Source organism: Astatotilapia calliptera, chromosome 4 (assembly GCF_900246225.1).
Source record: "Astatotilapia calliptera chromosome 4, fAstCal1.2, whole genome shotgun sequence".
NCBI classification, from domain to species: Eukaryota; Metazoa; Chordata; class Actinopteri; order Cichliformes; family Cichlidae; genus Astatotilapia; species Astatotilapia calliptera.
In genome coordinates this window covers 33,326,432-33,340,457 of record NC_039305.1, presented here as the reverse complement: position 1 = coordinate 33,340,457, position 14,026 = coordinate 33,326,432, and the positions used below count along the sequence as shown (strand labels likewise).

The following is a 14,026-nucleotide window of genomic DNA, read 5'->3' as shown; positions in this document are numbered from 1 at the left end:
CCCATAATAAGTTCCGCTGGGCTGAAGCCTGTAGTGGTATAGGAAGTAGACCTAAAGCACATTAGTACTATCAGTGGGTCGTTGTGTCGAAGGATTTTCTTTGCAGTCTGTACTGCCCTCTCCGCGTGACCATTTCCCTGTGGGTGGTGGGGACTAGACATTCTGTGGGCAAAATCCATCTCTCTCGCGAAGGCCTGGAACTCAGAGCTGGAGAACTGAGGGCCATTGTCACTCACCACCTCGTCAGGGATCCCAAACCTAGCAAAGGTCGACTTCAGTTTCTGAACAACTTGGCCACTGGTAGGTGCAGTATTTCCAGAAAACGTGAGTAGTAGTCCGACACAACAAGGTAATTATTCCGCTTGTGTTCACAGAGATCCAGGGCTATCCTTTGCCATGGACGATCCGGCAAAGGTGTGGAGATGAGCGGCTCCCTTGTCTGTGTTGGCCTCTGTGCCAGACATGTGTGGCACTGCAGCACTGCATTCTTTAGCTCAGTGGAGAGCCCCGGCCACCACACAGATGAATTAGCCCTATCCCTGCACTTGGCGAGGCCTTGGTGCCCTTCATGTAGTTTGTGTAGAATGGCTGTTCTCTGTGACTTTGGAATGACGATTCTGCAGCCTCGTATAACCAGGCCGTCAGCCTCTAATAGCTCGTTTTTCACTTTCATGTACGCTTTAATGTTCAATGGCACACTAGCTCCGTATGCAGGCCAACCCCTGCGTATGTATGTGATGACAGTCTGTAGTTCAACATCCGTTGTAGTGGCTGCTTTAATGCTTTCCATTCGGCTTGGGGACGCTGGATTGCCCTGTAACACGGTGGCTATGTAGCAGTCCACTTCACTGTGAGTGCTAGTGTCATCCTCAGCCCGAGTCTGTGGACTCCGTGACAACGTATCGGCGATGACAAGCGTTTTGCCAGAGACATAGACGGCCTCCGGCTTGTACCTCATGAGCCTCATCAGGAGGCGTTGACACCTCAATGGAACATTGTCAAGGTCCCGGCTATTGACCAGGGGCACCAAAGGTCTATGGTCGGACTCAAGCCTGAAGCGATCTAAGCCACATAGATACTTATCAAACTTCTCACAGGCCCAAACACTTGCCAAACACTCCTTTTCGATTTGTGCGTAGCGTGTTTCAGCCTCCGTGAGGCGTCTAGAGCAGTAGGCAACAGGTTTCCACTCTGCACCATGAAGCTGAAGCAGCACAGCCCCAAGCCCGTAGCTACTGGCGTCGGCAGATACGGCTGTGAGTCTGTTGACGTCATAGAAGGCAAGAACAGGTGCTGATGTAAGCGCTCTCTTTATGTTCTCGAAGGCTGCCTGCTGTGGGTGATCCCAGGTCCAACTGTTTTTGCTTTTAAGCAACTCGTACAGTGGCTGGCATACTGTGGCAAGAGCAGGAATATATCTGCCCAGGTAATTAACCATTCCTAGGATCCGTTTAAGCTCTTGCACATTTTCTGGTGACGGCAGCTGAAGAATGGCGTTCACTTTCTTAGGGTCTGGCCTGACCCCAGAATAGTCGATCAGGTGCCCTAGGAAGCGAAGCTGGCTCTGTCTGAAGGAGCACTTCTCTCCTTGAGAGCTTCAATCCGGCTAACTCAATGCGCTGCAGCACCTTCTCAAGTCGGGTGTCGTGTTGTTCCATGGTGGCCCCATAGACCAGGATGTCATCCATAAAGACCTCCACACCTTCTAGCCCCTCTAAGGTCTCCAACATCTTTCGCTGAAAGATCTCTGGTGCACTTGTTATCCCAAAGGGCAGCCTATTTGGCAATACCTGCCAAATGGCGTGATGAATGTCGTTAGTTTGCAACTCTCGTGATGCAATGGGAGCTGCCAAAATCCACTGGCTGCATCCAGCGAGGAGAAGACCGTTGCCCCACTCAACCTGGACATGGTTGCCTCAGGGGTAGGCAAGATATAGCGCTCTCTTTTGACAGACTTATTCAGTTTTGTCAGATCGACGCAGATCCTGGCCCTTGCTGTGTTCTTCTTCAAGACAGGCACCATTGGGGCACACCATTCGGTAGGTTGGGTCACCCTCTCAATGACACCATGGTTCTCCATTCTTTGTAGTTCCTCCTTCACTTTCTGCAGCATGGGGAAAGGCACACGGCGTGCCGTATACACTGCGTATGGCACAGCATCGTCCCTTAACTGAATTTTGACTGGCTCAGTTTTTAGTGTTCCGTGTTCACCGTAAAGTGGTTGGTTCCTGGTGGGTGTGATCGTTGCTTCATCAATTCTTCTCACCAGGTTCATCTGCACTGACAAGGAGCGGCTGAGAAGGTTGCTAACTCTGCGTCCACGAACCACATACACCTTGGATAGGTAGTCTTTGCCTTCATAACTTATTGTGGCCTTTAAGTAGGTCACGAGCAGTTGTCCAAGCATTTCACTACATATCGTACTGTGTATGACTGTGTACGTGACAAATAAAATTTGAATTTGAAGTAGCCGAGACATAACAGCTCTCCTCCTGTACTGAGCCTCCCGCATCTCCCTGCAAGCTGACCTGCGCTGCGACCTCCTCTGACTGTCTGACAATCTGGGTCGTTTGCGCCAACGTGAGGTCCTTCATCAGCTGTAGCCTGCGGGAGAGGTCCTTGTCTTGTATCCCGACCACAATACGATCGCGGATATTTTCCTCTTTACATGCACCAAACTCACAGTGCTCTGAGAGGTCATACAGGGCTCGGATAAAACTCTCCGCCGTTTCACCTGGCCGCTGGACACGCTGGTGAAAACATGCTCTCTCATGTATAATGTTCCTCTGCGGGAAAAAATACTCGTCGAACTTCCTCATTACGACAGCGAAGTCGTCACGTCTTTCATCGGCGGCGAAGGTGAGTGACTTGTAAATGTTCTCTGCTTCATTTCCCATCACATAGATTAGGCAGCTCACCTGTACTTGTCCTTCGTCTTTGTGGAGTTTCGTTGCGATCCTGTAGCGCTCGAAACGCTGTTTCCAGTCGGGCCATTCCGTCGGCTTATCGAAAGGGAAGCTTGACGGGGGATTAAACTTAGCCATTCTGTTGTTTTCTCCCTTATGGCGTTATTCCGGCGATGGTCCGGGTCACTTCTGACATCATGTAGAATGAGCACTCGGTAGCTTTCTTATGATGCTGCTTTATTGAAGGTGTATCCAGCATGGGTTATAACAGCACAACAATGGGTGTGGCAGCTAAGAGAAGAACTGCACATAGACAGCCCTGCCGCAAAGCATGTCATGGTGACGAAAAGCCGCAACGCCCACCCGCTCGACTCAGGCAACCCAGTATATGACAGTACTTTGCTTATGTGTTAAGTCTATGCTGTTTTGGGGAGTTTCATGAAAGACTGCAGTTCCGTGTTGGCTCTGTTGCCATTCTGATTTGCTGGTGGACACAGGAATCTACCACTAGCAACATAGCATGCCACATCACTGTGTGTTCCAGTCTCTGTGAAAGTGTTAGCTACGGGCTATGTGACAGGGTGTCTGCAATGATAAGAGTATTTCCCAGGACATGCTCCAATATTGGACTGAATCCCAGGAGCCTCATGAGAAGATGTTGGTACCATAGTGGCACATTGTCCAAGCTGTGTTTGTTAACGAGAGGTACCAGTGACTCGTAGTCTGTTACACATTTTAAACTGAGCCGGGCCACTAAACTGTCAGACTCTTTGCACACCCACACACCCACCAAACTGAACGTACTGAACGTAGCATGTTCTGCTCATTACTCAGATTTCAGGAGCTGGTCTGCAACCTATTGCTATTCACCTGTTTCCTGCTGCTGATGCGAACCCACAGGCTACGGGAAATCTAAAAGGAGTTGGAGAACTCACCTAGCTGGGGTTTTTTGTTACAATGTGCGCTAGCTTTGGGTTGCTCGTCCTGCTCTTTCCCTAATGATGCCACTAAGCTGTCCAATGCAATCAGGGGGAAAGCGCTGGCGTGGGCTGAGGTTTTTTCATTTATCATTCCATTTCTACCTTCCCATATGAATGAGCTGAGAAAGAAATTTGCTCACCTATATCTGAGGGCAGTTTAGCTAAAAGATTGTTTGATCTATGCCAGGGCATCCGCAGCATAGCTGAGTTCTTAGTTAAGTTTCAAACTGTGGCCGCCACAGCGAGCTGGCCAGATAATGCATTACAAGGAGTATTTCTCCAGGGTTTAAATGATCAGATGAAGGGCCAACTAGCTTTCTACAACAACATTCTTACCCACATTGTCCATTATTCCCTCCAGACTTCATTTATGTATCAATCCTGCTCCATCTTCTTGCATAATGACTTGGAAAAGTAATTTCCTCTGCTTGCCTTTGGGTCTCACAGGTTGAACTTTTCCAGAAGCAATTAAAAGCACAGTGAACTTGTCAACATATACTGATGTACTGATGCTTCAGCTTCTTCCACAAAGGTCCACTGGCCAAAATGTAAAATATGATGGTTTTACCATTACCAGCTGGGACCTGCTCTACCTCCTGTAGCTTAGGAGCAAGCATTTGGCAACAATGGGAAGCAATTTCTGGAAGAACTAGACTCTGGAATGAAGTTAAGGGGAGGGAAACAGTGAAAAAAAAAACACTGGGGAAGAGAGCCAGAGATGAAAGTTAACTAATGATGAAATGCAGAGTGATGTATAAACTGAGAGTGAAAAGAGGTGAAGAAGAAACGCTCCAGCATCATGGAAAGCCCCCAGCAGCCTAGGCCTATTGCAGCTAATTAATGCATGGCTCAGGGTCACGTGATCCAATCCTTACTATAAGCTTTATCAAACAGGAAAGTTTTAAGCCTAATCTTAAAAGTAGAGGGGGTGACTCCTGAATACAAACTGGGAATATGTTCTGTAAAAGACTATGTTGAAAGCTAAAAGCTGTGCTTGCCATTCTACTTCTTTATACCAGAGGAAACCACAAGCAAGCATGGGCCAAAGCATGTTTGGCCCATATCCAGGAGTAAAGGTAGTTTTTTGTGTTGGGATAAAGGTCATTACTAGGGGTGGAGAAGGACCCTGTGTAAACCTCTCATAAAGATATGTAGTGCAGCTCTCCAGAGGACAATGGTGCAAGGGACTGTTGATACAAAAAGACACGGCACATATAAATCCAAAAAGGAAGGAAGCTGTTGCATTTTCTGCTATGCTGAGGAGACACTGCAATACCCTTGGCTTACCTGCCTCAGGCTGGCTTCCGTTTTAATATGTTGAACATCATGAATGCGTTCAACATATGCAGTAACATGAAGTTTTATGAATGGAAAGCTGGACCAATGAAGGGTTGGTTAAGTATCAAAGGTGCTTTTCTCTTTTCCTTTCTGTTCCCGTCCTTTTCTTTCCTTTCTTCCAATTCTTTTAACCCACAGAGGCTAATTTAGTTACCAGCTCCAATGCATGTTATCTCTAATAGTATACATCACTGTCTGTCCTTACCTTTACTACAGGCCAGTAGTGGGGCTGGCCCAGTAGTTTAACAATAGCTGGGACACCATAGTGCAGACGCACGGCATTCTGGGCTAGCTCGGCATCTTGGTGGCGGGAGGTGAGATGCCGCAGGGCGCAGACCGCAGGTTCAGCAACATCCTCCTTCTCGCCAGCACGAAGCACAGCATGGATCAATGCCTCCACTCCACCATACTGAGTCACCAGCGTCTGTAGGAACACATGGGGAACAGAAATCTGGGTTTTTCACCATGAAATACAAATGTGAATCCACACATCAAAACAAAGACAAGTAAACATTAAGTTACATCGCTTTGTTAAACTGACGTTCTTTAGAATTGAAATGTGTACACAGCTGAGGTGTTCATGACCACTGTGACACAATCACACATGAACAAATAAAATCTGTTGGCCGTTTATTTAATCTGATATTTTTAATGACTTTGGTTGGCAATAAGAACTTAAGAATTTCAGGAAATATTCATAGTAGTATGTCTTCATACTACGCCAGCATGCATAAAAATGGATTTATAAAAGCCCAGAACATCGCACCTAAGCTTGTGTATATTGTACAATATGCACAAGCTTCTGCTCATTTAGAAAATGATATTTGCCAGCAGTGTGTTTTGTGTATTTTAAAACTTGACTGCATGTCTGTGGACTGTGGGAGGAAGCCGGAGTATCCGGAGAGATCAACCCACGCAAACACAGGGAGAACATGCAAACTCCACACAGAAAGACCCTGGTCTAATGTTGGAACTCAGAACCTTCCTACTGTGAGGTAACAGTGCTAATCACCAATCATTGCGCCGCCCCACAATACGGAGAACAACTAATAAACTCTGAGCCTGTGAACAAAGACAGCAGTGTCTTTTTTAAGAAGTTGAGAAATGAAATCTGGAGCTTGTTCTGTATACTGAATTTTAAAACAAATCCTAAAAACTATTTGGAGCCAGTGTAAAGAATATAAAAAAGAAGTAATGTGAGCTTGCTACAACGTGTTAATAGTCTGGCTGCAGCACTTTCTATAGCTTGAAGGCGTGAAAGAAACGATTAGTCCAAGCCGGGCATTACCATTATTTAAATGCAATGACATAAATGCATGGATAATTTTTTCCAGGTTGGCTGATGAGACATATTCACAATTGAAAGTTCCTACTGAAGATGTGAGTCCACAGACTTCGAAGCTAACTGTGAACAACAAAGCAGAGCTGATTTCTAAGATATTTCAGGAGTACAACATGGCTAAGTGTGTGTACAAGACACCAAACCAGTGGTAATTCTGTTAAACGTAACAAGAGTAGTCTTGTTAACTAAGTGACATTGATGGATAGCTGTCCAAACAGTGTAGTTGTGGACAGCATACAATAATTCATCATTAACAGCACAGAATCCAGACAGTTCTCAAGGTGCTTCTATGTACGATGCCAAACAAACATAGAAAATAGGAACCTAACATCAATAAGAATGAATAATGAATGAATCTTTATGGCATAGCAGGTGCCCAAGAGAATAGGACCCCGCTTCAACACAACACAAAATCACATGGGAAACAGCGGAGACGCAGGTGAAGAAAAACGAAAAATACACACATTGGGAAAGTACAGAGAAAAGAGACCTTTCAACCTGGCAACTATGGAGATAGAACGGAACAAAAACCCTCTGCAGAAGACATTAAGTCCATCACAACACAGAGCACCAGGATGATAGGGGGTGGGTATCAAGAACACAGCAGTCGTCCTGCACATGCTATCATTCAGCGCGGACGCGACCCGTCCTTCCGCAGAAAACATCAAGCAGTTGAAGGAGGGATAGTCTGCTTATCAGTGTTAGTGGTGCGTGCATATTCAGCTGAAAGTGTGCGCCGTATCACTTAAACAGTCCTCCAGCGATCCAGGGTCCTTCATGGATGAAAATAGTCCACACGTAACAGTTGTTGGGGCTCCAGCTGCTAGCAGCTGGCGCCGTGGTTCCAAATGTAGAATATGTGATTCTCTTAGCGCGCAATTAGCATCTACATCGATCCCGTGAGCGTGCACTCCCATAGTATCAACTTCTGTCCGTGGTTGTCATCTTGTCGAGACCCACAGCTGCAGGAAATGATCCACAAGTTGCAGGCCCTCTCTGATGTACCATCTACGCCAATGTGTTATTGAGTTCACGGCAGCTAGGTCCAAGTTAACCATCGCGTCGTGGAGCGCGCATCGCCATCGCTCAATTCCAGCGTCGCTAGGGGAGTGACAGCGTCGCCTATATTTCCCGAGAGGCAAAGCCAGCTCATAAGTCAGGGCCAAGCCAGCTAAGCCACTATTAGCAGAGTTGGAAAAGGTACAGATATTCTGTACTGAAGTAAGAATACTCAAGTAAAAGTTACAAAGTAGAGGCTCTGAAATGTACTCAAAGACATTTGGAGACATTTTTGTGCAAAGCTAACTGAACCTTGTGCTATATTAACATTAAATAAAATAAAATTAAATAATATCAGATGGGAACTGAATTCAACAAGATGTCAGCAGATGTTTCACGAGTTCTCCTGGGTGATTTCCATCCTCTATACTGACACTACGCTGTTTATGATGTCTTTTTCCCAGATGGTATAAAGTTGGTATGAAGGTGGAATTAGTCAGTGGATCTAAGGATCATCAAATTCATATGAATCTCTCCTATATTTGATGTAACCTCACTCTGACTCATGAAACCACAGCCACTGTGCACCAGTCACACGTACTTTTATTTACTTAAAGACAGTTTGTGTGTTTGCTGATGTCTGTTGAGCTGATAGAAACATTGCAAAAAAGTCACTCCCTTTATGATCACTCCTCTTTAGTTGGACTTGCTAGATGCCGAAGTACCACATTCTGGTGTTGTGGCAAGAACAAAAAAAAACCACCACTTTTAACCCATGACTTTAGCACACACCATCTCTTTTTGTGTGACATCCTCTGGTGATTAATAAACAAACTGAATTGCTCTTCATCTGTTTAGTCCTAAATCGTGTTGATGTTTGGAGGCTCACAGTAACAAAATAATAACTTTCCCCAAATGTGCTAAAGCAAAAGTAACAAGCCTGTTTTGAAAATGTAAGAAGTAGAAAGTGCAGATATTTGTTTAAAAATGTAGGAAGTAAAAGTAAAAAGTAGCCAGGAAAAAACTACTCAAGTAAATTACAGATACAGTTTTCAGGTATCTGTACAGTTAAGTACAAAGTATTTGTACTTTGCTACTTCCCATCTCTGCCTATGAGCTAACGCTTTGGCAACAGTGGGAAGGGAAAACGCTGCACATTTTTATTTATTGGTTTACACTTGTGTTACTAACCTCTTCTCAAATAACATAATTATTTTCAAAACATTTTTCTTGCTGTTTCTTAACACCCCAGTCTTTTGTTGCCCTGTCCCAACTTTTGAGAGATGTTGTTGCCATCAAATTCAAAATTAGCCAATACTTTTTAAGAAATAGTGAAATGTCCCAGTTTAAACATTTGATATGTTTTCTGTGTTGTGGTTATAATAAAAAATATGAGTTCATGCATTCTGTTTTTATTTACATTTTACACAGGATCGCACCTTTTTGTTGGAACTTGCAGCGTTCTAGAAATCCTTTACTGTTACAACACTTGTAAGTGGTGGAAAGTACTCCTGACAGAAATGGTGACATCATAGATTTTTCTTTTACTCCAGTTCAGCGTTGCGTTAGGGCTAGAGCCTGTCCAGCTTACAATCTGGACAGGCCAACATACTGGATGTGTATGTGAGTGTTTGTGTACCTTAAGACATTAAAATTGTACTTGTTTACATGTTAGTTCCATGTAGTCTTGAAAGTTGTGTGTCTGCCATCTCATCATGGTTACCTTGTTGCGTGAGTTATTGCATGTCAGGTTGGACAGAATGCCGGTGGCACAGGTTAACATGTTCACATCATCTGAGCCCAGCTGAGTGACCAGTATCTGCAGCAGACCATCTAATCCCTCCTACAGAGCAGAACCAATAGAGATAAAGAAAGGATCAATCACAGCAGAGATGTATTGGAACAAAGTTAAAGTACAAAATGTCCTGGGATAAATACATTTCTATACATTTTATGGAGCAGGATGTCTAACCAAACAAGTATCACTAGGTTTTTTTCTAGGCATCAGTTGACAGTCGTGATGTTATTAAAACTTATATAAATATAGTAATCTTCTCCTCCTTCTCATGTCATATTTAGTATATTCTGAAAATCCAAATGGATTATTTTTCTCCTAATTGTTGATCATCATGATTATTGCTCCATGAAGCAGTTGTGAAGGCAATTGTGGAACATCAAAGTACTTTTCCTGTTCCAATCCGCTGAATGAGCTAGTTTGCTACCTGATATTTTGATGGAAATTTATTACATGGTGCTTGAGGATTGTGTGTCAGTGGTGTGAATGTCATAGCTAGCAAGTTAAGAGCAACTGTTGAACTGCACTAACTGAAGTGACTTGCAAATGAAATGATACTTACATACCTTTTCTATTCTGAGCACTCAAAGTGTTGCATATCTAGAAGTTACCGTTAGGATTTTGTAAAAAATGAAAATCATCCACAAGGCCAAGATTGCACCATTTAGGGTTCTGGGTTTTAAGGGGATGTGTTGATGGGATATTTTGTCTATGCGCTTGATATTGCATGAACCAGCTTATATAAAGTCATCAGTATAACTAATGACCAGCGATCATTTGTTTTGGCTTCTTTATCTTTACATACACACGAGTGACTTCATGTCATCACTGTACCTGTTTGGTTGCTGCGTCTGACAGATTACGGAGTGTCCACAGACAGTTCTGGATCAGACGCTGGCTAGACCCTGTAAGATGCTGCCCCAAAGCCTGCATGCCTCCTGAGCACACATGTGAACATATGGTTACAGAACATGTAGCATGTTGCGCTAAGCCCACAGTATATTCAGCAGTAGTTACATACCAGCTTCGACTATAGCTGGTTTGTTGCTGGGGCAGACAGACAGCACTTTAAGGACACGGCTTGTCGTCCAAAGCAGCTTCTCATAGTTGTAGTTTCTCATGATGAAAACCAAACACTCTGGACCCCCATTGGCTAGAATAATCAGCTGACAAGAAACAGGAAGTAGGAAGTGTTGATTAGGTATTAAAGAAAATAAGTAGACCAATAGTCTCCTTTCCAGCTCCAGGGTCCTCTTCTCACCTTGCTTTCCTGGTTTCCGTAGGACAGGAGTTGCAGACAATCTGTAGTAATGGCTAAAAACTTTGGGTTGCTCTTTTTCAATAAGGGAACTATTCTCTGCAGGCCATCAGCAAGACGCACAGCCATCTTTGCTCCCTCTTGATGCAGCAGCAGGTTGTGAAGAGTGGTAATTCCGTAAAATAGGACTGATTCTACTGGTGAACTGCACAATGAAAAATGGAAAAGGATAGAGATCCCATAAAATTAATAGATTTCAAGGCACATTAGACAGTTTATGACCTTAACTGACTTCTATCAGACACAGATAACTCATTCAAAAGAAATCCCTGAGACTTGAGTTCAAGACTTTTTTTCCAGTGTCCATGACTTGATAGCAGCACCACTCCCTTCATGAAGCATCTGCTATTGGTGAATTCTGCAACAGCAAAAACGATGGTAGAATACCACTTTTGGATGAAAATGCAAAATAAGGTAGTGCCCCGAAAAACTCTGTGCGTATCAGGCCTTGTTTCTAGAAGCTTCTAGAAATTAACTGATGATGTTCTTTAGGTGCCACACTTGCATGTTCTAACTTTATAGTACATGCATATAAAAACAGCCCTGATGGCTACTTTGATATCTGTTTTTATACTGTTGAATGTAAATATCTAAATCCACCAAGACTTCAGAACCATCAGCAGCACAAAGTATGTGTCACGGAGGACCCAAGAGCAAACAGAGGTGAGGACACAAAACCGGACTTAACAGAAGGCGAGCCTTTATTTAGGGCCGAAAACTTAAGGAACAAGGCAGCAAAGCAACTGAGGGAAAACCTGAACATAGACTGGGAAAACTATGACTAAACAAAGTACAAACTAGGACTAGTTAAGGCTGGGGAACTATGACAAGGGGTAGGGGAGATAACACAGACGACGCGACACAGACTGTAAGAAACACAGAGACTAAATACACATGAGGGATGATCAGGGGAAGTGGCCACACATGGGAACGCAGCTGACACACATGAACTTAACGACAGGACAGGAGGAGTGAGCTGAATACACAGACAGTGAATGCAGGCCTTCAAAGTAAAACAAGAAACATGAGACATGAACCGGGGAGACGTAGTACAGGGGGAGGTGACATAACTGACAGCATGAACTTGACAGTACAAGACACACAGACATAAACACACGAAGGGCAAGGGAGACGTAATGCAAGGGTAACATAATTACAAAAAGGGCTGGACTACCTTAAAGAACCTAAGCAAACAATAAACATCAAAATAGGTTAAGCATAACACACTGGGTCACACGACCCAGGACCATGACAGTATGGCCGCTTTGCTCAAGCAGACGTTTTTGCAGTTGCTAGTCTGAAATTAATTTAATTGGACAAAAAGGGTCCAACAACACGGGGTAATAATGTGGAAAAAAGCTTCGGCAATGAGGCAACACCAGTTAGTAATAGTTGCAGAATACATTGGTAACAATATGATAACCTGCTAGCAATAAAAAGGTAATATCTGTGCATTAGACTTTTCTTTTCTTTGTTTTTTTGTAAGAAGGCTTTAAATGGTAATAGCCTCATAATAATGAGGTTACATTTGCTGATGTTTTAGCATAATAATAAAGTGATTAAATTAATCCTAACTTAGGTTTCCAGCATTCTGCTTTGCTTAAAATCAATGATGTAAATATTGTGTTTATTGTTCAGGCTTGTTAAATGCAATTATGTATGTTTGGCAGTTTCTGGGTAATAAGCAGGAGTCAGCGCTGCAAAATGCAAAACTGCCTGCTTCTATTCAATAACACATTAATAACATATTAAAGCAAACTTTAAAAGTGTGTAATTATTACTTTATTATTATTATTATTATTTCTATTTAATACAATCATTGATCAAAGAAAGGTTCAAGAAATGTGATGATGACCTGGAAACACTCGTGCAAAACACCTAAAAAAATATGTTGTTAATGCTAAAAATGTAATAAACATGTGTAAAAGATGAATCAAAAGTTAGCTTGAAAATAATGCATTCTATTTTATCGTGGATCACAATACTGTCCAAAATATCTAAAATAGTTTTTGAAAAACTTATATAATACATATGAATAGGTCAGATTTGCATGGGAAAGAATGGAGCGAGGGTAATGTTGGTTGAGTTTGTATTAAAAGGCAGAAGTAAAGAGGACATAGAAAGGAAATCTGCATGTTGATAGCATTGATGCACCAAGCAGGGCTCTCTCTGTCAAGCTCTTTTTCATTTTCTCTTCTTTAAATTCAATTTTCTTTCATTTTCTGTACAAATTAAGCTCCCACATCAATTATGAGTGTGAAATATCCTCTTCTGTTAAGCCTGAGTGTATGGAATTATTTAGCAGCCCTTCCTGAAGGTTGGAATAGTTCCCATAATCAGTACTGCTAGCCTGTTAGCAACATCTGCTACAATTGTCTGTTGATAAACTTTGTTAAGCTCCTTGTTCCACTGGGTATGTTGGTAAAGAGGATATGGGCTACTGGGTATCTATATCAAGGAGGCAACATGCAGTAAACACTCACATATAAAAATGTAAAGAAGGTGGAGAAAATCTTAAGCATATAAGTACTCTAAGGACTTTTAAATAAGTACTATCCCTTTAACCCCTGGAAACAATTTTTCGTAAACTTTATATTATTCATGAATGCACTTCATTATTAAAGTGTATATATACTTACTTCTGCCGTTTGTATCTGCAATCTTATTCTTACTACCCAGGGCTTGTGACCCTAAGTAAAACAGGGCACTTCCACACTCAGCTCTCTCTTCATTTCCACAGAGCGATACAGAGGTCCATCACTGCTGATGCCACAACAACTCATTTGTCGGTCTCCCGCTTCACTTGCACCTTGCACGTAAACAAGAACCCGAGATACTTGAATTCCTTCGTTTGGGGCAGCAACTCATTTCTGCCTTGACGTTAGCACTCTACCCTTTTTCGCCTGAGAATCTTGGCATCCGACTTGGAACAATTGTTTCTCATTCCCGCTGTATTACACTCAGCAGCAAAATGCCCCATTGCAAGCTGGAGGTCTCCAACTGATGATGCCAAACCACAGGAATTCCCATTCGATATTTACAGTAAATATGCTAGGAACCACAAGTGAACAGCAGTCTGAGAGCAAAGTGCTCTATTGGAGTGTTATGGCACTATGAGGTCTTTAAAATAAGCATGGGAGGAACAGGGGAAGAACACATGCTGCTAGTGATTTCACTATGAGCTAAGTTTTTGTAGCAAATCCCTAAAGACAAAGTTAGTATTATGATTCAGCAGGGTGTAGAAGATTATTCCATGAAATGAGTTATTATAAAAGGAAAAAAATAGATAAGCTACACAAAAAAACTCTCTGTGGTGTGGTATTATTTCCTGTTCCTGTTCCACTGGCC

General features: G+C 42.9%; 1 protein-coding gene across 3 annotated transcripts in view; it reads right to left on the bottom strand.

Annotated features, from left to right (window-relative positions):
• LOC113021483 (junction plakoglobin-like) overlaps positions 1-14,026 on the bottom strand; it is a 115,251-nt gene that overhangs the window by 22,727 nt on the left and 78,498 nt on the right. For all 3 annotated transcript variants that reach the window (XM_026166226.1, XM_026166225.1, XM_026166224.1), the window contains 5 exons: positions 10,622-10,823; positions 10,382-10,526; positions 10,195-10,298; positions 9,289-9,408; positions 5,430-5,648 (listed from right to left, as the gene is read on the bottom strand). In XM_026166226.1, coding sequence (XP_026022011.1) covers positions 5,430-5,648; positions 9,289-9,408; positions 10,195-10,298; positions 10,382-10,526; positions 10,622-10,823 — 790 coding nt within the window. The remainder of the gene's footprint in view (positions 1-5,429; positions 5,649-9,288; positions 9,409-10,194; positions 10,299-10,381; positions 10,527-10,621; positions 10,824-14,026) is intronic.